This window comes from Nelumbo lutea, chromosome 8, assembly GCF_056320005.1.
Source record: "Nelumbo lutea isolate HS-2025 chromosome 8, American lotus-T2T, whole genome shotgun sequence".
Classification (NCBI taxonomy): Eukaryota; Viridiplantae; Streptophyta; class Magnoliopsida; order Proteales; family Nelumbonaceae; genus Nelumbo; species Nelumbo lutea.
The window spans coordinates 31,180,651-31,208,288 of record NC_142691.1 but is presented as its reverse complement, the minus strand read 5'-3'; the positions used below and the strand labels follow the sequence as shown (position 1 = coordinate 31,208,288).

General features: G+C 40.1%; 1 protein-coding gene across 4 annotated transcripts in view; it reads right to left on the bottom strand.

The window, feature by feature from the left end:
* LOC148843691 (glutamate receptor 2.8-like) overlaps positions 1–21,379 on the bottom strand; it is a 57,775-nt gene extending 36,396 nt beyond the window's left edge. The window contains exons 1-4 of one of the 4 annotated variants that reach the window (XM_088956684.1): positions 21,013–21,379; positions 3,070–4,181; positions 2,113–2,413; positions 257–651 (exon numbers count right to left, since the gene is read on the bottom strand). In XM_088956684.1, the coding sequence (XP_088812810.1) occupies positions 257–651; positions 2,113–2,413; positions 3,070–4,181; positions 21,013–21,322 (2,118 nt within the window). In that variant the 5' untranslated portion in view covers positions 21,323–21,379. Of the gene's footprint in view, positions 1–256; positions 652–2,112; positions 2,414–3,069; positions 4,182–4,284; positions 4,889–21,012 lie in introns of those variants that run through there. The other 3 variants (XM_088956683.1, XM_088956686.1, XM_088956685.1) reach the window with 3 other exon arrangements.
* Positions 21,380–27,638: the final 6,259 nt, after the last annotated feature.

The window sequence follows — 27,638 nt, the reverse complement described above, 5'->3', positions numbered from 1 at the left end:
GTGCTTCCCATGCCCATTTGCTTGAGGGGGCATATTAGGAGTAATGGTGACATGTCATCAGTGATTACCACATCATCAGATAGAGTTGTTAATGGTATTCGATTAAAAATCGGATCAGATGCAGCTAATAGTTAGATTCATGGAAGTCTCCAACGTTACCCTAATTATATCAATTTCTAAAAAAGATGGATAAATGATATGTGAATGATATTTCAAAAAAATATTAGAAAAAAAAAAGATGAAGATATATACTTACAAAGCCAAATCCTCCGGTTCTAATAGTTGATCCAGCCATAGCGAACTGACTACAAAACAGTTTTAGAAATACATTGATGTATGGGACTTCTTCAACAATTGCAGCAACACTTTTGTTTGATAAAGCATTTGCATATTCGATTCGTGTCGAAAGCTTTTTAAGCTTTTTTTTATTGAATCCGTTATTGATCAAAAGATTGCACACGAAGGAGTCCTTATAACAACCAACATAACTTCCATCATTGCGCAATGTATCAATACTTGTAACAGTTGGCGTAATGTTCTCCACCGTTAAGAAGGAAGTTAGATTTGCATTGTAACATGCCACCAAAATAAACAATGAGAACATCCACAAGTTTATGATGAATCTAGAGTAGTTTGATGTAAGGCCTTCCCCTGTATATATCATAAGAAAATTTATGAGGATGTCATTTAAAGTACAAAGAGAAATTAAAAAAAGAAAGAAAACAGCAAAAAAGTGTCTACAAGATGTATACGAAGTACCTTAGAAGTTTTAGTTTCTGATAAAAAATATACATCAACAACCTTAGAAGGATCATCTTTCTGATCCATGAAGAGGATCACAAAGATAACATATTGAAGTTAATAAATAATAACAAAATGCAACTTTGTTCATTAATTAGAAGCATGTAGTCTTGAATCATTTACAAACAAAAGATTAATTACATGGAATGGAAAGTTAGTCCTGTCATATAGTTTTGACTTGGATCGATCTACTGAAACCAAAAACAACCTAGGCAAGAACGTAATACAGCGCCTATTGATGTGTTGGGATCTGCTATCCATGTGAATCAACACATTGATCAGGAACATCTTCTGTACTTGTATGTTGCCATTCATGGGAGATGTTCCCAAATATACAGCTGTAGTAACCTGTATGAGGTTTTCTATTGAGATACCCTCAAACAAGGCGTCCAAATCTGCTGACCACTGCACATTGCTGGCAATGCTCATCCAGCCGCATGTTGAAAATATCAGTGATGTAAAGTACAACCGATGTTCCAAAGGTGTGGGTGGATGAATGTGGCTAGAAATGTATTGTGGTCAGCAGATCAGAAAACAACACATTCATGATTGTGATGCATGTCTTACTGTATTCCAAACCAAATTGTGAAACAATTGCATTCATCATTTTGAATTCCCTTCTAATTTGCTGCATATTTTCTTTTAACTTCATATATAAAAATAAATATAAAGCAGATTAGAACAGATTTAAAATCGATTGTAAACATAGAAGTGTTCTACAATATGAATTGTTTTTCCTGTTACCAATTCCAAAAGCAAATCAAGACCATCTTGTTTGAAAACATATTGTTTCTTAAAACAAAAACACCAAAAACACAAAAAACATGTTCTTGGATGTGTGTGTGTTTTTATTTGTTTTAAAACCGAAACCAATAACATGTTCTTGAATCTGATTTCAAAATATGCTTTCATATGATTATTCAACATCATGTTCCAAAAATCATAATTTATATATTGTTTTTGTTTTAGAAACTAATATTTTGTTGGTTCCATAAACATGTATTGTTTTCTAAAAACAAAACCAACTTATTTCTTTCCTTTGAAAATAAAATTAGAGTTCGAAAACATTTATATTGTAGAACACCCTCATAAGGAGTGCAGCAACACATGATTTAATAAATTTAAATAAGAAAAAGTACTAGCTAGTGAATTAACTAATTAGTATGAATGATTTCCTTTTCCTTTTGAGATTTCTTGCATGTTATAACTAGAATACAATCATCAAAAAGAGAAAAAAGAATCCATTGTTGTAAAATATTTTTCTTAGAATTTAACACTACCCAATAAATGAATAGAAATATTTTTACTTACTTTGTGCAAAAACTATTAGGGAGAAGGAATAATGGAGAACTTTTCCCAAACATTTGCCTTGAAAGTCGGCATTACGTTTACGCTCAAACAGCCATACTAACAATCCTTTCAAGATGCACAATATAAAGCTAACCAACCATACCAGTGGTTTAAAAGGCTTGAAGAACCACAGCCAAAATCTGCCATGCTTCTCTACGGGCACAATCAGGGCAACTCCGAATCCAGTATATGGTTGTGTGAACCCTACAATTTTCAATCTCTCTTGTGTAATTGTTATATCTCCCACAGCCGCATTAAAAACCTGATCCATCCAACCAGTACATAAGTAATTAAATAAAATAAATAAGAAAAGCAAGTCAGAGAGAGAGAGAGAAACGATAGTTATTTAACTTGATGTGTGGTTAGCGAAAAAAAAAAACTTGATGTGTGCGTATATCAGAGAGAGAGAGAGGATCGAAAAAAATTTTGAGACGTTAGATCCCCCAAAACCATACCTGATTTCTTTCCCACACGAATGTACCCACAGGATACGATCAACCAAATCAATGTTTCCAGTTTACGAGAACTGGAAATCTTGTCTGTTCAATATAACCGGCCAAACCTTGGGATTCAGATTTCAGAGGATTGAATCAGGTTTTATCGAACTGTTCAGCAGCCGTTCTGGTTATTAGAGCATTGGAGCAAATGGGAGTCGCTGATACTTGTTGGTTTGGTTTACAGTCGGAATCGGAGTCGAAATTATCTATTTTCATAGTATTCAGACAAGAATGGAAATGGAAATTGGAATCAATAGGAATGAACAAGAGGGAATGTCCCTCAAATGGGAGAATACCATTCCAACAAGAATGTGAATGAGATTCCATTTCATTCAATCAAACAGTTAGAACCGAAATAGCTCACTGGGATCATGCATAGACCAAATATCCAAATTGGGATTACGAAATTTAAAAGTATTACCTGGTTGGATACTTGACGCACGAGATCGGTATAAGCTCCTTCAAATGGGACGTACTTGTAACAGTAGTTTAGGTTCTGCATAGCAGATTCGAAAACTTCTATTGAGAAACCCGTCGATGTATTTTTACGGGTATCGTGGTCGTAAGTCACATTAACGAATTCACCAAACACGCTACGAACAGGGACACCAATAGTTAATATTCTATCATTAGAATTAGCTGTAAATCCATTCGGGCATTTTACGTCTGTATCTTCTGAGCTCATCAAACGACGTGAAGGACCGGTCCTTGGGGTCGAATACTCAACTCTGTGACTTCTCCCTTCTGTCGTATCAACTCTCCGAAGTTTGGACGACACTAGAGATTCGAACAAATCAGCCTTTCCGGCTGCAACTTTTTCAACGGCAGTTGCAATGAAGAATAATGTATCATATGCCCAGAGTAATGCATAAACGTGGTGTTCCATATTTTCCTTGTCCAGATGTTCTTCTTGAATTTGTTTTCTCCAGCGATCTTCAAACAAACCAAAGGCTTGAGACTGTGGCAGCTGAGCCTTTGCACCCAAAACGCTTTCAGTGGAATGGAAGACACAGGAATCCGTAGCAATCCACAGGTACCCAAATTTCATCATCCCCGCCTTCTTGACTTGTGTGAAGAAGGAAGAAGAAAGAGAAATAGATAAATGGACGATGAAGCTTCTTGTGCTGGTTCCTCTTAGCTCGTGCAAGGTATCTTTAATTACTTTAGTTTCTGCACCATAGGGTAAGACAAATCTTTGGCATGGTACTTGAACACCCATATCTGCAAGCGTAGCAGAAATATGTAGTATCGCTGCAGCTGCACTTTCACTGTCATCATGGATGATGGACACTTCTCTCAATCGATATGCTTGGACGATGGCAGCAATATTTGCTTTGACCTGGGACAAATCAATCTGAGCAATTCGCACAAAGTAAGGGAATTGGCGGGGAGAAAGGCTTAAGTTGAACGGAAAGACGGAAAAGATTGGTATTCGAGCTTCGTTTCCCATGCCGACCAGGAAATCTGTCTCTTCAGATTCAGATGTTTGTGGCCCAAGAATAATTGCTTTCACCCGGACATCTTTTATCAAATCTATCGTACATTCAAAAGATACAATTTAGAATTCTTTTGAAGATAAACTAAAAATTTTATTAAAAAAAAGAATTAAATTACAACAGAGGTGACCAAAAATCACCCGAGAGAAGAAAGACAACAAACATTCTCCAACATATTCCAAACTTCAACCACTTGAAAGCCAAAACGCCATCCAAACAAACTCCATCTAACCCCAAACAAACCAAACAGGAACAACAAAAACCTTTCAAAACAATAGACTCAACACAAGCCACCGCACCCACCCAAAGCCAAAGCACCAAAACGCCACCAAACTCCAAAAAACAAACAAAGCCAGTAAAATACTACACTCCTCCTTACTCTTCAATCAAGATCTCTACTTAACTACTTTTATCTCTTCCAGTGATTTGAGGGCGAATCTCTTTCTTTCTCTTCAGAACCTTCTTCACCTTCGAAATAGTCCCCACCCTAAACAAACTTTCTCTTAACCTTGAGAAGTTTTTCAAGACCAGGCCGGATACCTCTGATTTGATTTTTCAAGTGCCTTTCTACATTAGAAATTTTTTTCATCTCGTTTTTTCCATTACAGATGTTAATTAAAATGAAGATGAAACAATTCTAGAATTTCAATAATCTTTTACCTCTAAATTTTATTGAAGATTTTCATTATAAAATCATTTTCAGTTGTAGTACTTTTATGTTTTACTTTTATCTCTAAGACAATTATTTATAATTCATTGATAGTTTTTGGTCAGTTATAAATGGGCAATTTCTGGATAGTTATAAATGAACAGTTTTTAGACAGTTACAAGTGTACAGTTTCTAAAATAAGAATAAAAGACATACATGTCTTCTTTATGCTCATTGTATGTTTAGAAAGGAATGATAGAAAACGTCCAATGAAAATCCAAAATGAAGGAACATTCACTCTTTTGTAGATAGTATAGATACGCTTAAATGATAAACAAAAGAAATGCAACATAAACCATATATGATTTCAAGGAGATGCTCAGATCATTACAAACACTCTATGTATCACAAGGGGAATAAGGGGTGCAGACAGAGAAGGGCCCCATGTGGTCATTGGCCTTAGAATGGTGAGTTGCAGTCACACAGTTTAATCCTGTGCCTATCTACATTTATGGAGGGATGCTGATTGACCATCTCAACTATTGAGTCTTTGGTGTAAATACTTTCTCAGTCCATTAGCTATCTCCCTGTTTATAGAAATTGTTATTATATATGGTGCTCGTGCACTCATGTTAAATTCTCTTGAGACAAATTTTCTTTCAGCAACTTATGTGGTTGTAGATATTCTTATGATCTAAGAAGTGTCCTCAGCAAATGTAATCCAGACAAACACCCCCACAGTTAAGAACCCCGTAAGTAATGGCTCAAGCAACTGTTCCAAGAGCGCGGTTCATAAATCATAACCAACCCAACTCTGAAACTTTCTGGACTGTTTGTACTTCATGCCTTTGTCTTGGTCATTAGACTTTCCTGTAAGAACTTCCGGAAAACTTTTGTGGCCGTAGAAACAAGGAAAGCCCTCGTAGGTGGTTCTATCCATTTCTATTCTTGGTCATTTTTCCAGAATTTGTGCTTGCAAATCATGGGTTCAATAGCAATAACATATCTCCCAACCAATACCATTCACAGAAATTGTTGTTCATGGATTTTATTCTGGGTTTAGGTTTGAGTATCCAAACATGTCTTTCCAGTGAAGCCCATTCCCTAGAACCTCTGTTGGCGTTGTGGGTGTTCATGGATCAACCATCCAATCTGTTGGTGTAATTTATCATACAAATGACAATGTAAAGAGAACAGGAGAGAACGTTAAGATAGCAGCATGGGAGAAGGGTCACTATATCTTGTAAAGTGTTGGCTGCCCATGCCTACATATATTAAATTAAGTTCTCTTCTATTTCAGTTTTAAGGAAGAAGACAATGAACAATGTCTTCTTTAAAAGGGTAATTTTTGAATTTTAGAATGTTATAATTCACATGTGACATCACGTGCATCAGTTAACTGATAGACTACTAATGGCGGGTACTAAATTGACAGTTTTCAAAAGTTTAGGTACTATAGTCACATTTTAAAGTTCGGGTACTAACTTGACACTACCCCCAAAGTTCAGGGTACTAAACTGAAAATTTCCCTTGATTTTGGGTAATTTTTCGAAATCTATGCATCCCAAGGAGCCATAGGTGCCTTGCCCCACTATTTTCGCAAAAAAAAAAAAAAAAAAAAAAAACCTTTTTGGCTTCAAATTACAATTTTTAATATTTTTTATAAATAAAAAAAAATTAAAAACTAAATTATAAATTATAAATTAGATATAAAATAATACATATAACATATTTAAGATATATATTTATACACACACATATATATAACACATATATGTGCCGATGTAGCATGATTTGAACCGTTCGACCCGACTAATCAAACTAACAACTTACGACCCAAAGACAAAAACAGTTCAGCCTTCAAGTCATTTTTAAAACATTGGTCGTTACAAGAAATGATGAATTCGCTTATTTGTGATATCATTGCATGCTTGGAGCTTAGCAGATTGGTGGGTTCACCTTTCATCTAACATTTCTCAGTATAATCTAGAAGCAATAAGGTTTTAGGTGGTCAAGTTCCCAAGAGTTATCAAGGTGGTTGTAAATGGGACAAGGTTTGGCTCGAATAGCAACGAAACACTACAACAACAATATTAGAGTATAGCAGCAGATTTCATTTCATCGTGGCATAAATATAACGGAGAAGTATGGATACACCCAATGCAGAATTCTGAATTCCAGTCCCCCCTTATTACTAGCCCTTTCCCCCCTATAAACCACATCCTGCCTGTGAATTTGGCATCAATTCATGGTCAGAATGCATTCCCCCTATACTGTGGGGCTATAAAATTCTAATATGGGCTGATTGGTCATTCTCCCTAAATATACCTGCCAACATAGACCTCATATCCTATGACAATTGCAATAAAGTGCTGCTATAGGTATAATATAGTGAACTATGATATGGGAAGAGTTATGTTAGTGCCACTACATGCATCTTGCTAGTAGCGTTTGATTTAAATGTCACTATAGATAATTGGAGTGAGATTAAAGTAAATGTTGAATGAAAGATGAAAGGATGAAATATTAGGTGGGCATCTTTGTGCACACATTTACCCTTCTTTCAAGAGAAAATGTAGGGTTTCCAGCGGAATTGAGTGCAGCAATATTGGGCTATAGCGGCAGATTTCATAGTGGCATAAATATAAACCACCAATATAGATCTCATTTTTTGTGACGGTTATGACAAAGCGCTATAGGTATAATATAGTGGCGTATGATATAGCGGCAGTTATGTTAGTGTTGTTACATACATCTTGCTAGTAGTGTTCAATTTTAACCACCACTATTAGGGTTGTTAAAAGGTCGGGTTGAGTCGATTTATTGAGATTTTTCCAACCGATATGACCTGGTTGGGTTACCTGAAATTGAAATCGAAACCAATCCTATGTTAAGCAAAATTGAGCTGATCGGTTTGAGTCGGGTTGGGCCGGTTTGGGTTGGTTTCGGCTCTAAGTTCAACATGGTAATAAATTAATAGGTTGGAGAAAGAATACTGAAATTTGATGTAAAAAATGACACCTATTTCTATTAGAGAAAGAAGACTGAAATTGGTAGAGGGCTGACCAAGTTAGAATAGAAGTTGTCAAAAAAATAGAAAGTCAAATTGTATTAGAGAAAAAAGACTGAAATTCATATATTTCAAAAAACCTTTTAATCTAAGTAAAAAATGACACCTAATTCTAATTGTAATTGGTTGACTATTTGGTGTAAAAGACCATAAAACTAGGATCCTTTGATTCTTTTCTGTAAACTTTTTCAAAAAATTTTTTTGTCTAACTGTCTTACAATACTTGTCATTAATGTCATTCCTAACTAGAATACTAGAAATTAAGTTAGGTTATAAGTAGGATAGAAACAACTTAGTTAAGTAGGAACTAAGTAAGTTGTAACTACTAACTGGAAACCAACTACTAATTACTAAGTCAATTCGGTTCGGGTCGGTTTTGATTTTCATTAACTATCGATTTATGATTTTTTACAACTTAAAACCGACCAATACTGAAGAAAGCCTAGTCGACTCGAGTTGGGTATGTTCGGATTGATCGGTTTAATCGGGTTGGGTCTTCTTATGAACAGCACTAACCACTATAGATAATTGGCGGTGAGATTAGAGTAAACGTTGAATGAAATTAAATGATAAAATATTAGATGGGTATCTTTGCGCACACATTTACCCTTATCTCAAGGGAAGATGTAGGGTTTTCGGCTTGAGAAGAAAGAATCGAAAAACGCCATCGAGTGTCCGTCACATCCTGATTAGAAATCCCCTTTTTGTCGATATTTGAGGTAAATACAACATGAGATCAATCCCCAATCATAAAGGATGACGAGGTTTAGGTCATCCGTGGGACTTAGAAGGGCTAAGAAGCAAAGTTCATACATGTTTAGCATAGTAAGTGGGTGATCCACATTCTATGGTACGTGGATCCATCGACGGCATTAACTCATCCAAGGTCATCATCACAAAACTCAAGACTTGACAGGATCACAAATTTGTCCATGATCACAAGGCCAAGAGTAGAGTGGCTACTAATAAGGACAATGGCACTAAGTTCACTCCCGAAAATATCATGGAGAATGTTGATTAATGAATTTATTTGCCGATCTCAATTCAAGTTTTCATATGTTTCTACCACTTCTTTTATTTTATTTTTATTTTCTAGAGATGTAATCTAGCATGTTCAATAAATTTGGGGAGAAAAAGAGAGAACCAATAGTTTATTGAATGTGGGATCTTATCTTAACTACCATATCATTAACATACATAATTAATACTATTAAACCTCTTGTCCTTTTATAGAACAAAATGTATGATTTACACTGCCTTGCATGTACCCCGTAGTTTTCGTTGCTCTAATTAACCTCTTGAACGATGCCTTGGGTGATTTCTTAAGTCTATGTAAGGCATTTTTAAATCTATACACCTTTCCTTTTGTGTTAGACCCTAGAGGAGGATCCATATAAACTTTCTCTTGTAGGTTCTTGATGATGTGCGATCTGACAGCTTCCTACTACAAGGCGATTCAGATGTCGAGCTGGACAATTCCTTGAAGGTGATTCAAAGGTTGAATTGAATAATGTCAAGCTAGAAGGTGACTCGGATGCTGAACTGAATAATGTTGAGCTAAATAACAATGGGTTGTATAGTTTACTAGGATGACCTATATGGAGACAGTATTAGAGTGCCCAGGTTGCTCAAACCGGGGTGGGCACTTCGATGCTTAAGTTAGCGAATTTGAGATTTTTGAGAGAGTTAGAGAGCTACAAAAGCTAAACTACGCAAACATTTTCTCAAGGAAGTGATGCCTTTATATAGGTGTAAGGAACCAAACGAGTCTAAGATTCCTAGGGAACTACTCCCACTAAGTTCGATGAGGATCTTTCAATCGGTTACGCGATCCACGCACAGGGCTAAGGACCACTCGAGCAAATCTGATGCAGACAATGCGGGTAGGCAAGCCTTGCGGTTGAGCTTTGTTACCTCGGAGAAGTCAGAAATAGTAACTTGCTTAAGGAATAGGTCAATGAAGATATCTCGCAGGACGCTACTTGGACCTTAGTGAACTCAGCAAATCCTTGAGGAGGTTGCTCCTCACGCCGAGGTCTCTTAGACTGGCAAGGCCGATGTATTACAAGTCGGCCCTGGCCAAGTTGCTGCTAGACATTCTGCCAAGGTAATCAACTTACTCGATGTTGAGATGTCGTCTAACTATTCGAACATGCCACACATTGTGGTGTAATTTGGAGGAAAAAATTACCCTTATCAGTCCCCATTCAAGAAAGTATTCTTAACATCTAGCTGATGCAACTCCCAAGAATAATTAGTTATTAGAGATAGCAACACCCATATAATATTAAGCTTTGTAGTTAGAGCCAAGGTATCCTTATAATCAATACGCTCCATCTTTGTAAACCCCTTTGCAACCAATCTAGCTTTATTTCTTTTTATAGAACCATCAACTTTGTGTTTTACAGTGTACACTCACTTGCACCCAATGGTGTTCTTCCCATTTGGTAGATCCACTTAGTCCCATATATTTGCTTTCCATAAGGCTTTCATTTCCTCATTCATTGCTTTCCTCCATTTAAGGTTCATCGTTGCCTTAAAGTATTTAGGAGTAAACACCAAAGATAAAGCAAAAACAGAGGAATGATAGGTAGGAGAAATTTGTGAATAGGAAACAAACATGTTAATAGAATGGAGGTACATCAATGAATAGGCTTTCTCCATGCGTTAAGAAGATTCATATCAGACTTAGAAGGAAAGGTAAGAAGAATAGTACCTTGATTAGCTTTAGAGACATTCAATTGATTGTGGTTGGAAATTGTAGGATATCATATTCTCGTCCTTAAATAAACACTCAATTATTTTCCATGTGCTTCATCTTGCATGATAGTTGTAGTAGCAACAAGAATCTCAGAAGGTAAATTACTTGAATATGAAGAAACAACAAGGGGTGAAATAGGTGTACTAATATAAGACTAAGGGCTGATAGGAGGAGAAGATGAAAGAGGAAAAAGACCAACCACTAAGATATTCTCTTTATTTGACTAGTCTCCCCATGAAGAGAATTTCGAGGAGGTTCAGAAAATGGCTGTGACTTATAGAATGTGACATCCTTAGTGATGAATTTCCTTCCTGAATGCGGATCAAAGCACTTGTGTCCCTTTTCTATGGGTGAATAGCTCAAGAATACCCTACAAATAGCCATCAAGTCCAATTTCATCCTCTTAGGATCCTTAACATATATGCAACAAACATAACCAAAGACCTTTGGACATAAGGAGAACACAAAATCATTAGGACAAAGAATATAGATAAGGGTTTCATCTCAAGTACCCTGGATGGCATCTTATTAATTAATTAGATATGATATTGTTAATACAACATGTGACTAATACTTAGGTATTTGAGCTAAAATAAAAGAACTCAAATAGTTTTAAGGTGGTGCTAATTCTCTCTCTTTGACACACCATTTTGTTGTGGAGTTGAGGATTGATGTAATGTTCATTCATCTTCACATAATAGGTTAAGCAAAGTCTTTAAATATTCATCTACATTATTAGACCAGAATTGCTTAACATTCTTTCCAAATTGAATTTCAATCATTTTGCAATGAATCAAAGTGATTCTAGGGACTTCATGACGTTCTCTAGTGAGATAAGTCTAGGACATCATGAAAAATTACCAATAAAGCTAATGAAATAGAAATAGCCATCCATAGATAAAATAGGTGAAGGACCCCACACAACAAAATGAATTAAATCAAAAGGTGCAATGGCATTACAATTAGAACTAGGATAATGTGTCTTATAATGTTTGGGCAACTAACAAACATCACAAAAATGACTCTCAATAGATACACCTTTAAATAATGGCATTACAATTAGAACTAGGATAATGTGTCTTACAATTTTTGGGCAACTAACAAACATAACAAAAATGACTTTCAATAGATATACCCTTAAATAAGTCTGGTAACAAAAATATTAACAAAGGAAAAAACAAATGACCTACTCTTGCATGCCAAAGATAAATTGTAAAAATTTAACTCTATATTGTCACTGCAACTATCCCATGTTGTCACAATGCAATCCAATGTTTTGGTTAATTTTGAGATAGAGAACAAATTAGTAATAAACTTTCGAATAGGTAAGGCTAACTTAAGAAGCAAACTCTTCCCAAGCATGATGTCTCACTTAGTAGAAGCAATGGAAAGAGAGCCATTAGAAAATTTCACCTTATCTTGCCCAAGGGTGAGATGATAAGATGTGAATAATGACGAAGTGTTTGGTCATATGTTTAGAAGCCCCAAGTCAATGAATAAAGTGCCATAGGATGATAATTGGATAGTACTGAGAGCAAAGGTAGTTCCTATTTTTGAAAATGAGGAAGTGACAAAGCGTTGTTTCAATCGAGCCATAGGATGATAAGTGGATGGTAAGCTTTATACTCCAGCTAAAACACCACCAGCAGGGGTACTACTACTTCTCCACTCGATAGAACATCCAGTCATTGGTCGGAGCCCCTTCTATAAAGCACTGGAAGGAGTCGTTCTTCTTTGTGCGAATCCCCGGGTGTCTCCCTCTTCCTGCCGAGTTGCAGGGGCTGATGACGTCTCTACTGCAGCCCCAATGGTTGGCACTTACTTGGGAGGAGAGGTCGGCCCTAAGCATGATCCATGAAATCGACGATATCATGTACACATGCTTAGAGATGTTGATGCTCGCCAGGTTGATGGAAAGGGTGGCTGGTCTGTTTCCTTTTACTCCTATTTGTCGATCTGACTTTATCTTGCCTGCTTTGTACTTATCTTAGGCTTCTCATGTTGCAGGTAAGAGCATGGCCAGCGAGGAAGAAAATTTTGTCGGATGAAGGCGCTCTAACAAAAGCAGGAATGAGACGGTGTGCAACTGGAGGCTCGTCCCAAGGCAGATGAGCAGCCACGATCCGAAGTTGGGCGGCTCATCGGCTAAGAAGGGTTCAACAATGAGAGTTCAAGGAGGATGACGTTGTTGTGGTTGACCCCAAAGGGGTCCACCGTTCTACTGGTATGTCGTTGACAAGAGGCAAGAAGCAATTCGGGTCTGCACATGCCGAGGTGGTCGGTTCGCTTGGACGACAAATTGGAGACACCCAGGGTTCCCAAGTAGTTACTACAGGGAATCATGATCATGTCCATAGCTTAAGAATCGGTCAGGGTTGGTAGTGGAGCCTTGGAGTGTGCTCTGCTTTGGTCGGCTACCCTGGTACATCCTCTTCCTTTTATTCCTTGTGTGTTGCTCTCCTTTTCGGTGTACTAATCATATTTGCTTGCAGAATGCTTGCGTGGAGGTTGCTCTGGTTGATTGTCTTCGAGATGTTCGATCATCGTACGAGTGGGAACACTCTGAGTATCTACGGTAGAAGGCCCAGTTGGTCAAGCTCCAAGCTGCTAGAGAGCGATCGGCCATGCTGGAGAGGGAAGTGGCCGAGCTGAAGGCACAATTGGCTGAGCTCAAGGCTGAGCGGGACAGGCTAAGGCAAGAGGCCGACAAGAAAGCCTTCAATGATTACAAGGCATCGAAGGAGATGCAACTGCACATGGATGAGTATGCCGAGGCCTCCTTTGCAGCTGGGTTCAACTTTTTCCGACGAAGGATCCTTCACTGTCACCCGGAGTTGGCCAATGAGTCGTAGGGCTAGGACACTTTTGATCAAATTTCTCTGCAAGGCTCTGCCGAAGTTGCTGAGTATGAGGCCAAAGCTACTGTTGATGCTATTGATTCTGCCTCCGAGGACTAATTGGTGGCCTCATATGTTCAATATTCTTGTTGTTTTGGTGTTTTTTTGGTAGGCTCGGTATACTGAGCCTTAAACATTTGTAATAGACCGTCTTATGTTGAATATCACCTCTTCTTCATGTTGACTATATATATGCCTCTTGTTGTTGTTGCTATACTTGTGCATGTGCATTTCTTTTAGCCGAAGAATGCCCAGTTGGGCTATTACGCATGCCAAGCCAAGCTATGCCGTGGCCTCTTATTACTTGTACCGTTTTTCTATCACTGGCCTAGGTGAGGCCGGATGGTATACTGTGTGGGCTGAGTCGGGCTGTGCCTCGGGCGTCCTCTTTGTACTTCACGATTCTAGTTTGTTAACCGAGGTATAGTCAACCGAGGCATGGTTGGCCAAGGTATGACCGGCCCTACTAAGGCCCGGCATCCCCTGTCTTGCATTGAGCAAGGTTACCACGGGCCAACGGGTAGATGGTCGGTCTATGCCTTGGTGTCTCCAGTCTTGTGCTGACCAAGGTTGGCCGAGGTGTAGCCTGGCCAGGCTATGCCTTGGCGTCCCCAATCCTGTGCTGATCGAGGTGTCATTGTCTAACATCTTTTAGTTTCCAAGCTCTCACACATGGGATGCTCAGTTTCTTGTCTCGAGAGCCTTTTGGGCCCTTCTAGGGCTAATCATTTCTCAACTAGCTCAGTCGTTAAGTCGGCGATAGTGTGGAGTTCCTCGGCCACCCTCAGGCCTTGGTGGGAGGAGGCATTCTTCTTCCATGTTTAGGCTTAGCCGTTGGCAGCTGAGTCAGGTAGCTTGCTTGGCAATGTGTTGTCGAGCTGGGTGTAATGGGCTCAGCCATTTTGGGGATCGGCGGAGTCAGCTCGGTTCCGTAGGTGCGCCTCTAGGTTGAAGAAGTAGCTCAAAAGAAGACTTTCATTACTTGTGGGTCTACTAGTAGTACATCCTGAGGTTTCTTGAGTTCCAACTCCTCAGAATTGCTTGACCTTTGAAGTCTTCAAGTCTATGAGTGCTCAGTCCGAGGACTTTGGTGACCCTATGAGCACTCATAGACTTGCAGACTTCAAAGGTCAAGCAATTCTGAGGAGTTGGAACTCAAGAAACCTCAAGATGTACTACTAGTAGACCCTTTGAAGTCTTCAAGTCTATGAGTGCTCAGTCCGAGGACTCTGGTGACCCTATGCGGTCCTTCCTAGTTTGGTACGAGCTCCCCTTCTCCTAGCGTGGGTACAACGACTTTGCACAGAACGAAGTTGCATATCTTTAATTCATGTCTTCTTACCTTAGATTTGTAATGCCATGCCTTCTTCTGTTGTTGTGCAACCATCTTAACAGGTGCTCGGTCCTGAGCTTCTTCTACTAGGTCCAACTCTGCACATAGATCTTCGTCATTTTGTCCCTTGTTAAAGAGCTTGGTCCAAAGGGATGGGGAACCTATCTCCACGAGGATAATGGCTTTGGTCCTATAGGCCAAAGTGAAAGGGGTCTCTCTAGTGGCAATTTGTGGGGTCATCTTATAAGCCCAAGAATGCTTAGTAGCTCTTCAACCCATCTTCCCTTGGCCTGATCCAAGCGTGTTTTCAGGCCATGTAGTAGAATGCAGTTGGTTACCTCAGTCTGCTCATTGCTCTAAGGTTGGTGTACCATGGTAGTCCGGTGATCGATCCTTAGGTCAGCACATAGGGCCTTGAACTTCTTGTTAGTGAACTGGGTTCCATTGTCTGTGATGAGCATGCACAGGATACCGAAGCGAAAAATGATTCCCTATCAAAGGAAGTTCCGGGCATTGTGGGCAGTGATGCACGCCAAGGCTTTGGCTTCTACCCAGTTCATGAAGTAATCCACTACTACAAGAAAGAACTTCTACGCAACTGCAGTGGAAGGGGCCGAGGATGTCCATTCCCCATTGGTCAAATGGCCATGGGCTGGCGATTAGTCTCAAAGGGGCCGCAGCCTGGTGATGTAGATTAGAGTGACATTGGCAACTATCGCACCTCCAGACTAGTTGGGCGGCATCCTGCTTCATCATCGGCCAGAAATACCCCTATCGGAGCACCTTATAGTGTGCATGCACCAGGGTGATCTCCGCAAATTCCCTCATCTATTTCCCTAAGGACGTAGTCTGCCTCGGCTAGGGGGAGGCACCTCAAGTAGGGAAGCATGTGGGAGTGGCGATCGAGTTGACCTTGTATCAAGCAACACCTAGTTGCTCTGTGTTGGAGTCTTCTTGCTTTTGCCTGATCTTCTGGGGAGGTGCCATCTTGAAGATACTCAATTATGGGGTCCATCCAAGATTTTCGATGTTGCACCAGAAGGATGAGGATGGTTGATGGTGCTATGCTCGGTTGGGCCAGCGTGTCTAGCCGGATGGTTGAGTCAAGGTCAAACTGTGATGAGCTTGTGTGCTTTGAAAGGGCATCAGCTCGAGTGTTCTCGGCCCGAGGGATCTACTGGATGTCAAAGTGCTCGAGTCGTTGAATTGCACAATGAGGATTGAGATTTTAGGGAAAGGCTTTTTGTGTGTTTCCCACAAATGGTACCAATCTAATGCTACTCAATTTGAGGTAGTGCACGAACTGAGGAAGGTGATCAAATAGTCCTTGTTGGCAGGGCAGGGCCAAGCTACAAGGACGAGGCCATGCTTCAAGATCTGTGATCAAGGAAACAGAAGTCAGAGACCTGAAGAGTTATCCCCAGGTAAGAACTCCGACACTCAAGTCAGTAGGTGGTGGTAGGATGGTCGGGCCGAGATATAAGGATGTCGGTCCGAGCTAAGTAGCTGTGTAGGTCTCAGAAGTTGGATCCCTTACCTTGAGCATGTAGTACCTTTTTATAGCCAAAGATCCGTGTCCTATTTAGATTGGGCTTCCGGGGTTGTCGGGATGAGGTTAGCCGCCGAGGTATTCGGGATAGAGTAGCTCGGTTGCACTATGCCGACGTGGTTGAGCTACCCAACGTGGTCAGCCTATGCCAACATGGCCGAGCTGTGCCAGCGTGGACAAGTTAGGAAGATATGGCAGGGCAATAGTTGGGTGGCCATGTGTCTCGCAGGACCAGCTCGGCCATGACCTGATCAGTATGTGAGCACCATATGTACCAAACATTGAAATTCACTGATGATCTGTATCAATGCTCCCAAATGGGGTCATAGAAGTTAACATGGAGTTCGAATCTGCGCCCCATGGCATTGCACATCAAAAACGTCCCACACAATGGAATTTTACTGTGTATCCTCCCATACGCATTCCCCCCTCAGCCTATGTAGAGCTAAAGGGATGGCTGTTAGTTCTAAATTTTACCCAAAAATGAAAATGTTTCCTATTCCCACTCGTACTCTTAGTCTCTCAACTTGACCTATGTAACCTTGACCCGTACACCTCCTCCTCCATCTGAGCTTGGCAAGAAATACGACATCGACTAGGGGTGGCAATTTTTTACCCAACCTGCTGAACCCACCCAACTTGTCCATTTATTTGGCTGGATTGATCACCCATTGGGTCAATTTAAATGGGTTGGGTTGGGCTGGGTTGGGCTGGGTTGGGTTGTGGATAACCATTGGGTTAACCATAAAGTTATAAGTATTAATTTCTTAGCCTTTTTTATTTTCTTTATTTGAATGAAATAATTTATAATTAATGCATTAATTTTCTATTAATTATTGACTAAAATTAGTTTTGTCTCGGATCAACACACTTCACCCAAATATACATAAATCCAAATCAACTTGACCAGAGTTCGGACCAGCTCAAATTGGTCTAAATATGAATAGATCCGAACACCTCGGTTCAGTTCGCTTGGGTTGGTCAGCCCAATCCAAACCTGACCTGACCTAGGGCATACCGATCTAGGTTGCTCCAGACCCTAACTTCATGTGCTTGCTTTGCCCAATTTGGATCATTCGGTTTGTCTTGTATGTATACAACCCGACCCAAATTTGGACTAGTCCGATTTACTTCTCTTGACCCCTCAGCCCAGGTGGTCCAGTCCCAAACCCGTGCATAAACCTAATATGGGTCGATCCAAGTCAATCCGTCATTAACTGAACCGGTCTAGTCTAGTCCAACCGGACCAATCGAATCTAAATGGTTCAACCACTCTTGATGTGATTAGCTCGAAGACAATCCAATTAGATAGTTCAAGTCGGTCTAACTGGTTTGAACCTAAGTGGTCCGGTCAAATCCGAAACCCGAACATAGTCAAATGGCTTCACTGCTTGTGTAAAAATAGCATGCATGTAATGTGATTTGAACCTTCACCAGTTATGTAAATAGCAACTACTATTACCACCAGCGTATGACCAACTTATTTGTTAATAAGGAGTTAATTTTTTGTCTTAAGTACATAAATATAAGATTAATAGGTTTGGGCGGATTGGATTGGGTTAAAACTAGTTTGGGTTAAATCCAATCCATTTAATTTTATATAACTGGGTCATTAATGGGTTGGTGGGTTAGATGGATTAGATTGAAACTCAACCCAAACCAAACCCAATCCAACCTGCTCAATTGCCACCACTACCGTCGACAACTATTTTGGCAGACACATTAGAGGTACTCCCCGTCCCTCTCATCCAATCTCTTCTCTCACATGTTCGACCTGTTTTGTTGAGTTTATTTTTTATTTATTTATTTTTCAATACAAAAACATAAAAGGGAAGTTTTCCATCGATAGAGTTGTCATTGAGATCAAAGTGGGTGAGATTGGGTAACGACGTGAAATTGAGTTGGTCTGAGTGTCCCATTGAGATTGGAGCTCGGGAGGTTTATCTCTGTGATGCTTCCGGCTTTGTTTCAGACGATGCCGTCCCAATTGCAGAAGCATCTGATATTGGTGAGGGAACAAAAACTGAGAGCACCAAAGAAAGTTAAACTATTATTCCACTTGACCAGAGCTTGGGCTTCAGTTGTTGTTGATGCAGAGGGCTTCAATGAGAGGGAGAAGAGAAACAGAAGAAGTAGAGGAAGGAAAAGATGAGGCCTTTGAGTCTGCCACATGACTGTGTTTTTAGTTTACCATTTGCTCTTGTTTTTACTTTGCAGCCTTTTCTGTTTCAATTTCTTTGTTTTTACTTTGCTTCTTTGAGAGCAGAAGAAAAGAGAAGAGAGAGGGATGGATGGAGGTATTATAAATATGAAAGTCAAAAGGGATGGTGATAGTGGAGAGTAATGGGTACTACAGAGGATGGGTTGGTGTGGACTGAGAGAGTATGAGCGGGAGTAGGAAACATTTTCATTTTCGGGTGAAACTTGGAGCTCAAAGGGCTGAGGGGAGAATGCACGTGGAAGGACACATGGTGGAATATCATTGTGTGGGACGTTTTTGGGGGCACCAAGCCATGGTACATAGATTCAAACTCGTTAATATGGGTCCTTTTTGCATATTTAAATCGACCATCATAGAGATTTTTTGGGAGAATAACGGTTCAGTTGGTGCTAATTCACGGGCGGCATTGGTTTATAAAGTGGTTTTTGATATTTTGAATGTTTATAGTTCTGTAATTTTTTATTCTCCTACTATTAATTTGTTAGTTATAAATGATTTGCCAAACTCTTTTAGGAAAAAGGGAAAATTTCTGAAACCTCCCCAAAATCTTTGACCATGGCTGAAACTTCTTTTGAAGTTTAGCATTTGCAATCATCTCCCCTAAACTTGTTGAAAGTAGACCCCCAATGGTAGAATCTTCTAAAAATAGGCATTAAATGTCCAAAATACCCAAAAAGTTACTATTGAGGTTGATTTTTACTAAAAAACCAATGCAACTTTAAGAACAACAAAAGCAAAGAGAATTTAAAGTTAGGACTATACCTTTGAGTAGACCTATCAATAATACCCAAAAATCCAAGCTCGATATGATATCTGATCTGACTATCTCAGATTTGGATGATGTATTTTATACAATCTACATTTGATTAATAATCAGATTAAATTCATATTTGACCCCATCCTATCCAATTAAAATTTGAATCCAATTATATTATCATATTTGTTGATTTTAATATATAAATTTTATATTATTATATTTAAAATTATAAAATATTTTATATATTATATTATATATGAATTTATGTATATAATAAATATAGTATGTTATATTTATATTAATTTATTATATAAAAAAGTTGAAAAGTAATTAAATTTTTTATTTTTTGGTATTTTAAAAATTAAAGCGGAGTCAAATTAAATCTGAATGCAATATGAGTCTATTAGGACTAGAATTCGAATATGAGGTCTTCAAATTTAATCAGGTTTCATATCAGATTTTGTTGAATCCAATCCAATTACTGCCCTACCTTTGAGTGATTGATATAAAAATTTGGAAAATAAATCAATTTTAGAAAAGAGATTGGAAGGGTTTGGGGTAGTGATTCATATGAAGAGAAAATTTAGAAGACAGACATTTTTCCTAGAAATAACTGCATGGGTATTTTGGACATTTAATTTTCATAGCTCTTTTTAGAATATTTTATAAGAGAGGATTTACTTGCAACTATGTCAAAAAGTTTAGGGGAAGTTTCAACAAGAACAACCAACAAATTAAGGGGAGGTTTCGGCAATTTATTAAAAAAAAGCTGTGACTTGACTAATTAGGTTTTCCGTCCATAGGGGTTAAGGTTAAGGTTTTAGAAATTAGAAACCAAGTTTTTTAAATAAAAATAGCTATGTTATTAGAATTGAATAAAAAGAAAGATAATACAGGAGGAGAGTCTAGATATGCTGACCACAACGCAATATTGGCCACGTACGTTCACCCAGCCACACATATGAAGAATCGGTTGTATTATGGTCACTGATATCTTCAATGTGCTGCTGGACGAGCTGGCTAGTAATATCTCAGCAGATCCAAACTCCAGGAAGAGAGAAATGAAACAAAATCCCAGCCCTAAAGCTTCTTGTTTGAGAATCTTTGTTTAAAATCTCCAGCCATTCTTCTCTCGACTCTTGTTGGATGTAACAAGCATCACTGCATCAGTAGGTTACTAACCAACTCCTTCACCCCCAAACTCAGAATCGGGTTTACTCTTCACTAAATACATCCCCATATACCATCGTTTAATGGGAATATCTTCTCATGAATATATAACAACACAAAGTACAGGAGATGTTCCCCATGTGTAGCTGAGACACGTTGTTAGGTCGGTGTGAGGAGTAATATGTGAGAAGAGCCGGACTCTCTGGATTCCTTTCATTTGGCTCGTGGTCCAAGGCCCAACCTCTAAGGAAAGAAATACCCACTGAACCAACTGGAATCGAATTTGGATTTACTCCTCATAAAGTGCCCTCACACCGATCTTACAGCCAATCCCACCATTATTATGTAAAAAAAACTGCCACTTATGAAGAGTTCGATAATCAGATCTAAAAGGAAACTTGTTTTCTCTACACATGATATGAAGGAATGATGAAAGTCATGAATGGTGAAATGTTACATACCTGCATATGCTGCTTTAATGGTTTTTTCCCCTGAATCCCTTACTTGGAATACGATCCTGGAGCCATAGCTTGGATGAATGGTGTAAAAGTCGGAAAGTACCATTTCAATGCTTCCCCGGACAAACTTTCCGACTGTCGAATTCAAGTCAAGAACCATACCAACATGAAACAAGCTAGTGTAGTTGACACTGTTGCATCCATCGACCGTGGCCATGTTGTTGTGCAAGCTTAGGGATAAACTTAAAACAAGTAGAAAGAGATAGCTGCGTTGATTGTTCTTCTGCAACTGAAGCTTGCCCATGATACCCATTAAGAAATTAAGCTTATTCACCCTATGTAAGGAGGTTCACAAAAGAAGATGGTGTTCGACTCTTATGGTTAAAAAGAAGGGTATGAATACACCTCTCGGAAACGGTCTCAGCAAGCAATCCGGTGGTCAAGATCAGTGATTTCCGAGAACCCAGATGAGGTCGGTGTTAATCAAGAAGATGCAGAAATTTCAAGGACAGGGACTAATTAATTGATGGCTAGGAATGGTCAAATTTTTTATAATGCATTTGTTTTATGTATTTAATATCAGAGTAGGTTAAGATTAAGACATTGCCCAATGCAATTCTAAAAAAAAGAGAGTGTAAGTTTTTAGAATTCCAGTCCAAACAAATTGGACTGATGCAGGGAAAAATAATGAATTATGCTAAAAATTCGAATTGTGGTTTGAACAAATCAAATTGGGTCAGGATATATGGGATAGGTTAGCTACTCCTGGTTATGGGTATATAGATGGATCTTTTTTTTTTCCTTTTTCTTTTAGCAGGGGTATATCTTGAGTTTGTAGCAGACTTGGAATCAGGTTTGTAGGTTGGTAATTGTCTGAGCTTGGAGTTTCGTAGTGGGGAGGAGTTGGCCAGCAAAATTTTTCAGGCGTTTCCCTTTTCCAACCGTCTCTATTGATTCTTGGTATGGATTGTTTGCTAGTTCTGTCAATAGTGATGACGAGCTTGTCTATTTGATGGCATGGGAGCTATCCTGGGTTCTAGGAAATCAAAGGAATGAAAGGGACCTTTTTATTGATATTGGTGGGAGTAGAGTTCAAAATATCGATAATATCGATATGGCTGATACGTCGGTAAAGGTGTATCAGCCTGTATCAAAGTTGATTTCCCTTGTTTCTGTAGTTGTTTATTTATTTTGGTTTAGAAGGATCTGTTTAAGGCTTGTTTACTTTTTTTTAATTGGGGTTAAACCCCGAAATATTCTTTATAGGGGCGCATCGGAAAGCCCCTGATACGATATGTATATATCGAAATTTTAATCCGTGGATGGGAAGGTAAAATAGGTTATGTGATGATAGGTCTCTCGTGGTAGGGGCGGATAGAATTTTGGTGGGTTGTGGTTGTGGGGATTTCCTCTAAGTTGTGATGGTTCTTTGCCTCTTGGATTCTTTGGTAGTGAGTTATGCATCTCATATTTTTCTGAGTTTAAATCTGTGTTATAGGCCCGTGCATAGGATCTCGTCACGGGGCGGTCTACGAGGAAAACTCCTAACCTTCCCTTGTCCTTCCCTTTGCGTGCTGACCCTATTATGGTGAACTAGGGGGTGATTTGTCCAAGAGATCACCCTAACTCTCCTAAGCTCTTCTCTTGATCGAAAATTCAATGCATTTTCTCCAATTCGTGGCTCCTTAAATAGAAAATTATAGAAGGAAATTCCTAATTAAACTCAAACTCCTAATGGTAACACAACTCCTACTTAAGATAATGATAAGATAAGGATAAGGGATGAGGAGTGGTGTAGGTGGCGGCAAATTGGCGAGAAGAGATAAGTGTGGATCCACCTTGATGAGATGTGGGTCCCGCTCTACTGCTGCTGCTGGGCGGCGTGCGCGTCTCACAATGCTGTTGCCGTGAGGCGCGTGCTGCTGTCGTGCGGTGCATGCTACGCGCTATCGAGCGGTGCGTGCTGCGCGCTGCCAGGTGGTGCGTGCTACTATGCGGCGCTGCCAAGTGGTGCATGCTGCTACGCGGCCTGCTATGTGTGCCGCTGCCTATGACTGCGCCACAATGTGCTGCCAGGCAGTGTGTCCATAACATCACACCCCTCTTGGACAACGAGCTTGTCTTCAAGCTTGAGAGCTGGGTAGGCGTTGTGAAGGTCAGTCCAGGGAATCTAGGTGGCCTCCACTAAGGGTATTCCTTCCCATTCTACAAGAACCTCAAAGGTGCCCTGATTGATGTGTGATCGGACAAGAGCTCGAGGGTGGAGGATGGGTCTGCCATCCTTTAGAGGGGGTAGAGAAGGCACATGCTCAGGGGGAGTCCCTGTAAAAGGCTTCAGTAGGGACACATGGAAGATGTCATGAATTCTGTTGTGCTCCGGTAACTCGAGTTGATAGGCAACCTTCCCGACCTACCAGAGAACCTTGAAGGGCCCGTAAAATTTGGGGGTCAGCTTGGGGGGGCCTCGCCGCCTGAGGAAGAGCTGTCGGTATGGCTGGAGCTTCAGCCAAACGAACTGACATGGCTCGAAGGTGACTTCGCGGCGGTGCTGATCGTAGGTTTGCTTCATACGCGCCTGTGCCTGTTACAAGCGTAGGGAGACTTCGACCAGGAGGGCGTCGCGGTCTTGGAGACTGCGATCTACTTCTTCCAACCATGTGGAACCTAGTTCATAAGATAAAAGATGGGGAGGGCCTCGGCTATGCACAACCCGGAAGGGAGTCATACCAAGGGAGGAGTGGTAGGACGTGTTGTAGCAATATTCGACCCAAGGAAGACAATCCACCCAGTGTCATGGTTGGTCCCCTACGAAACAACGGAGGTACATCTCTATGGTCCGGTTGACAACCTCCGTTTGCCCATTCGTTTGTGGATGGTAGGCGGATGAGAAAGCCAGGGTCGTGCCCTATAATTGGAACAACTCCTTCCAAAAGGTGCTGGTGAAGACTGCGTCCCTGTTGCTGATGATGGACTCTAGCAGCCCATTTAGGCAGAAGATGTGCGTGAAGAAGGCGTGGGCCACAAAGACTGCACTGTATGGGTGGGACAATGGAATGAATGGGCATACTTGGAGAAGCGGTCCACCACCACGAATAAGACTGATTTCTCTTCGACTTTAGGCAAGCCTTCAATGAAGTCCATGGAGATATCGGCTCAGATCTGTGTTGGCAGTGAGAGAGGCTGCAGGAGGCCAGCCGGGTGTAAATTCTCCCATTTCTGTATGAAGTCCCTAACTGAGCCACGCATACCATGCCAATGAAAAATGGCGCAGACGTGGTGCAATGTCTTTTGAACCCCTTCGTGGGTGGCGTTATGGATGCTGGCGATGATGGCTGGAATCAATGGGCAATATGTCGGGAGATATACCCTCCCTTTGTACAGCACAAGTCCCTCATGGATGGACCAGTTCGGGTTGGTTGTTCCTGACTGTAATTCTTGCACCCGATCCCTCCAAGTTGGTGATTGGGGCAGTATGTTCCTTAGGTTCTCCAATAGGGTAACGCGGGGCCAGGAGATCGCGCAAAGGTGGATCGTGTCTTCATCACACCTAGATAGTGCATCGGCGGCCCAGTTTGAAACCCCTGGCTTGTGGTTTACGTGGAAGTCAAACCCTAGCAATTTACTTGCCCAGTGCTGTTGGGGTGGGATAGTAAGCCGCTGCTTTAGAAGGTACTTGAGGCTATAATGGTCTGTCTTGACAACGAAAGGTCTGCCCCACAAATAAGGCCTCCAGTGTTAGACGGCCTTGGCAAGCCCAATTAATTCACGGTCATAGGTGTTGGACGGCCCAGTTTAAATAAATAGCTTTGGCTCAATGTACGACATGACTCGTCGGTCAGCCCAAAGCTTGGCCCGCCGGTCAGTCTGGCCCATGACACAACATGGCATGGCACGGGCCCATATAAACCTGGGCCATGGGCTGTGTAGGGCTAACCCCGCAAATTATCTCAGAGGAGGGCGGCACAACCCATTTTACACCTCTTGCCACATACAGAGAGAGAGAAAGAATCGTAGAAAACACGAGTAAAGATGTTTCCAAATAAAAAAGAAAGTAACTTATTGGGTACCCGTTTGATGCCCATGACCAAACCCTCTCAACCCAATCCAATAATTTTGTTAGGTTGACCCACCCGCTAAATACCCATGACTAACAAATACAACCCAACCGGCTAATAAACGGGTTCATCCGTTTGGGTTATAAATTGCCACCCTTAATCATATCTCTTTTTTTTTTTATTTGCTAAAAAACTAAATATGCTTTTATTAAGACGAATTTGGAAGGAGTAAAATGCAAATGACTTGCATCACTACATTGTGGTGTCTTTTCCAGAGTCGAAGGGTTGGCTTTTGGTGAATTCTGGGTCTTAATTCTAATGTCCCTGATGACTGGAAGTAAAGGATCGAAGCTTTGCACTTGCTCTTGGGGATGCTGCATCACCGCTTTTGCATTCGAAATGATGACTGAATTTCAGAACTCAAGTTTGCTCATCTGGCCAGATTGATGGCCCTTAATTCAGCTTCATGAGCCGAACCACAATGTAAAACCTCACCAGAGGCAGATAAGAAAGATCCCGAGCCACAAGCCAGTGATGATCACACAGGCAACGCCCGCTCTCAGAGAAGTTTTACCGAAAGCTGCATCACAAAGAATGTAGTTTTCGAATGTTGTGGAGGGCAAAATGTGCAAGTCATCCTGTGTCAGAGTAGTTGTATGGAACTCTCTAGGCTCTCTAGGCTCAGTTGACCAAACTTCCTTTAGGAGGCGATTGCATCGTTGAGACATGTAACTCTGGGGTCGGGACAGATGCCTTGGTAGACAATTTGGTTTCGTGCTATCTCTTCTGTTGAAAGGGATGCTGCAGGATGAGAGGATAGAAACCAAGAGTTTATCCAGTTGAGTGCTGAATCCTCTGCAATTTCCTCTATCCTAATTCCTAACGGACAGTGGAACCACGTAGCACGGGCCACATCACATCTAAGAAGCGTGTGGTCGATGCTTTCTTCCTCTTTCTCGTAGATCGGACACATAGAGGAGTCGTAAAGATTTTGATGAGTGGCTAGAGCCCCTACCCCAACTCTACACAGAAAATGTTTTATCTTTGTTGGACTTTTGATCTTCCATAACTTGGTTTCCTTCCAAAGCCGACTTGTAGCCAGATATCACTGTGGCGTATGTAACACTGATTAGTCAACAAGTGGAGATGCATGGGTAAGGGAAAAGATCAAACTTGTCTCGCCCGAGGACATCAACTTGGCATGTCGTGACTTTTGGTGGGGCCATACACAAAAAAACAATAAGGTTCGTCTCTTTGCATGGACAGCTATGCTTAGAGAGTGGCGGTTTGTATTTTTGTGCTTCTAAGATGAAAAATCTGGCCTTTCATTGCTAAATTAATAAGGGTGGTTTCTCAATAATAGGTTTTCTCTTTAGGCAAGAATTTTGGAGGCAAAATACTTAAAAGCACATATTTCATTATACATTTTCGGATATATAAATGTAATTTTTTAGTTAGATTCAGATGATAAAAAGCTTACATTTGGGTATAATTTTTTATTGGAATCTTATGTTATTAGTTGGAGAAGTAATAAATAGGGGTCCACAATAGATTCCATGATCAAAGATAAGTACATTGTTTGGTAAATTGACAAGAAAGCGGCTTAGAGGAAGAAATTTGTCCAAGAATTACGAGTTGAACCTTCCAACAAGTCACCAATTCCACTGTTGTGTGATAGTATTAGGGTCATTCTTCAATCTAAGGAGCCAAGGGCCAACTTGAAGTTTAAACACATCAAGAAGAAGTACCATATTCTATCGGTGGAAAATGTGGCAAACCCATTAATTAAAGTGCTAACACAAAAAATGTTTGGAGGACATGTGGATAGTATGAGACTACAAATTTTACCTAATTGGACCTAAGTGCAAGTGAGAATTGTTAATTAGTGTATTCCCTTAGCTCCAATCAGATTGATCTATACTAAATTCTATGAATTAATAAATTTAGATCATTATTATTTCATGTTTGTGTGCTTAGTATGTATCTTGTGTAGTACTCCTTAAAACTAGACATTATAAGGCTTATGATAGTTTAGAAAGTTCTTCACTTGGGGAGTCTACCCTTGCTTGTTGGAAGGGTTAGAAATAAGGTTTGATATGGTCGAATCAAGTTTAGTGGCTGGTCAAATTTATAAAATTTTTTTATCAATCTTACCCAAATTAAAACTAATCATACCTGATATAGAGTCCACAAAATACAACTCCCAAAGTGGTAGTTCATGCCCAATATTAGTCTCAAAATCGGCCACCAACTAAAGATAGAGCAATGTGTATGTGAAGCCAATTTAGTAACACGATTTCAGTAAAAACCGGTCTCCAACTTGCTTGGATCAAAGTGGGTATGTGAACCAATGTACCCTAATGTTTTTCTTGCAAAATGATAATGGAGGAATGATAAAATCAGTCCCTAACAATGCTAGGTTGAATTAAGGTTTCTAGGTGACAAGGGAGAAAATGAGAGAACAAGAGAGCGGAGAGAATAAGCTGAATTGGACTCTCCCCTCTTTCTCCTTTATATAGAGCACTCTCCTAATCTAATTAGGAGTTGATCCAAATCATATTTGGATCAAGACTC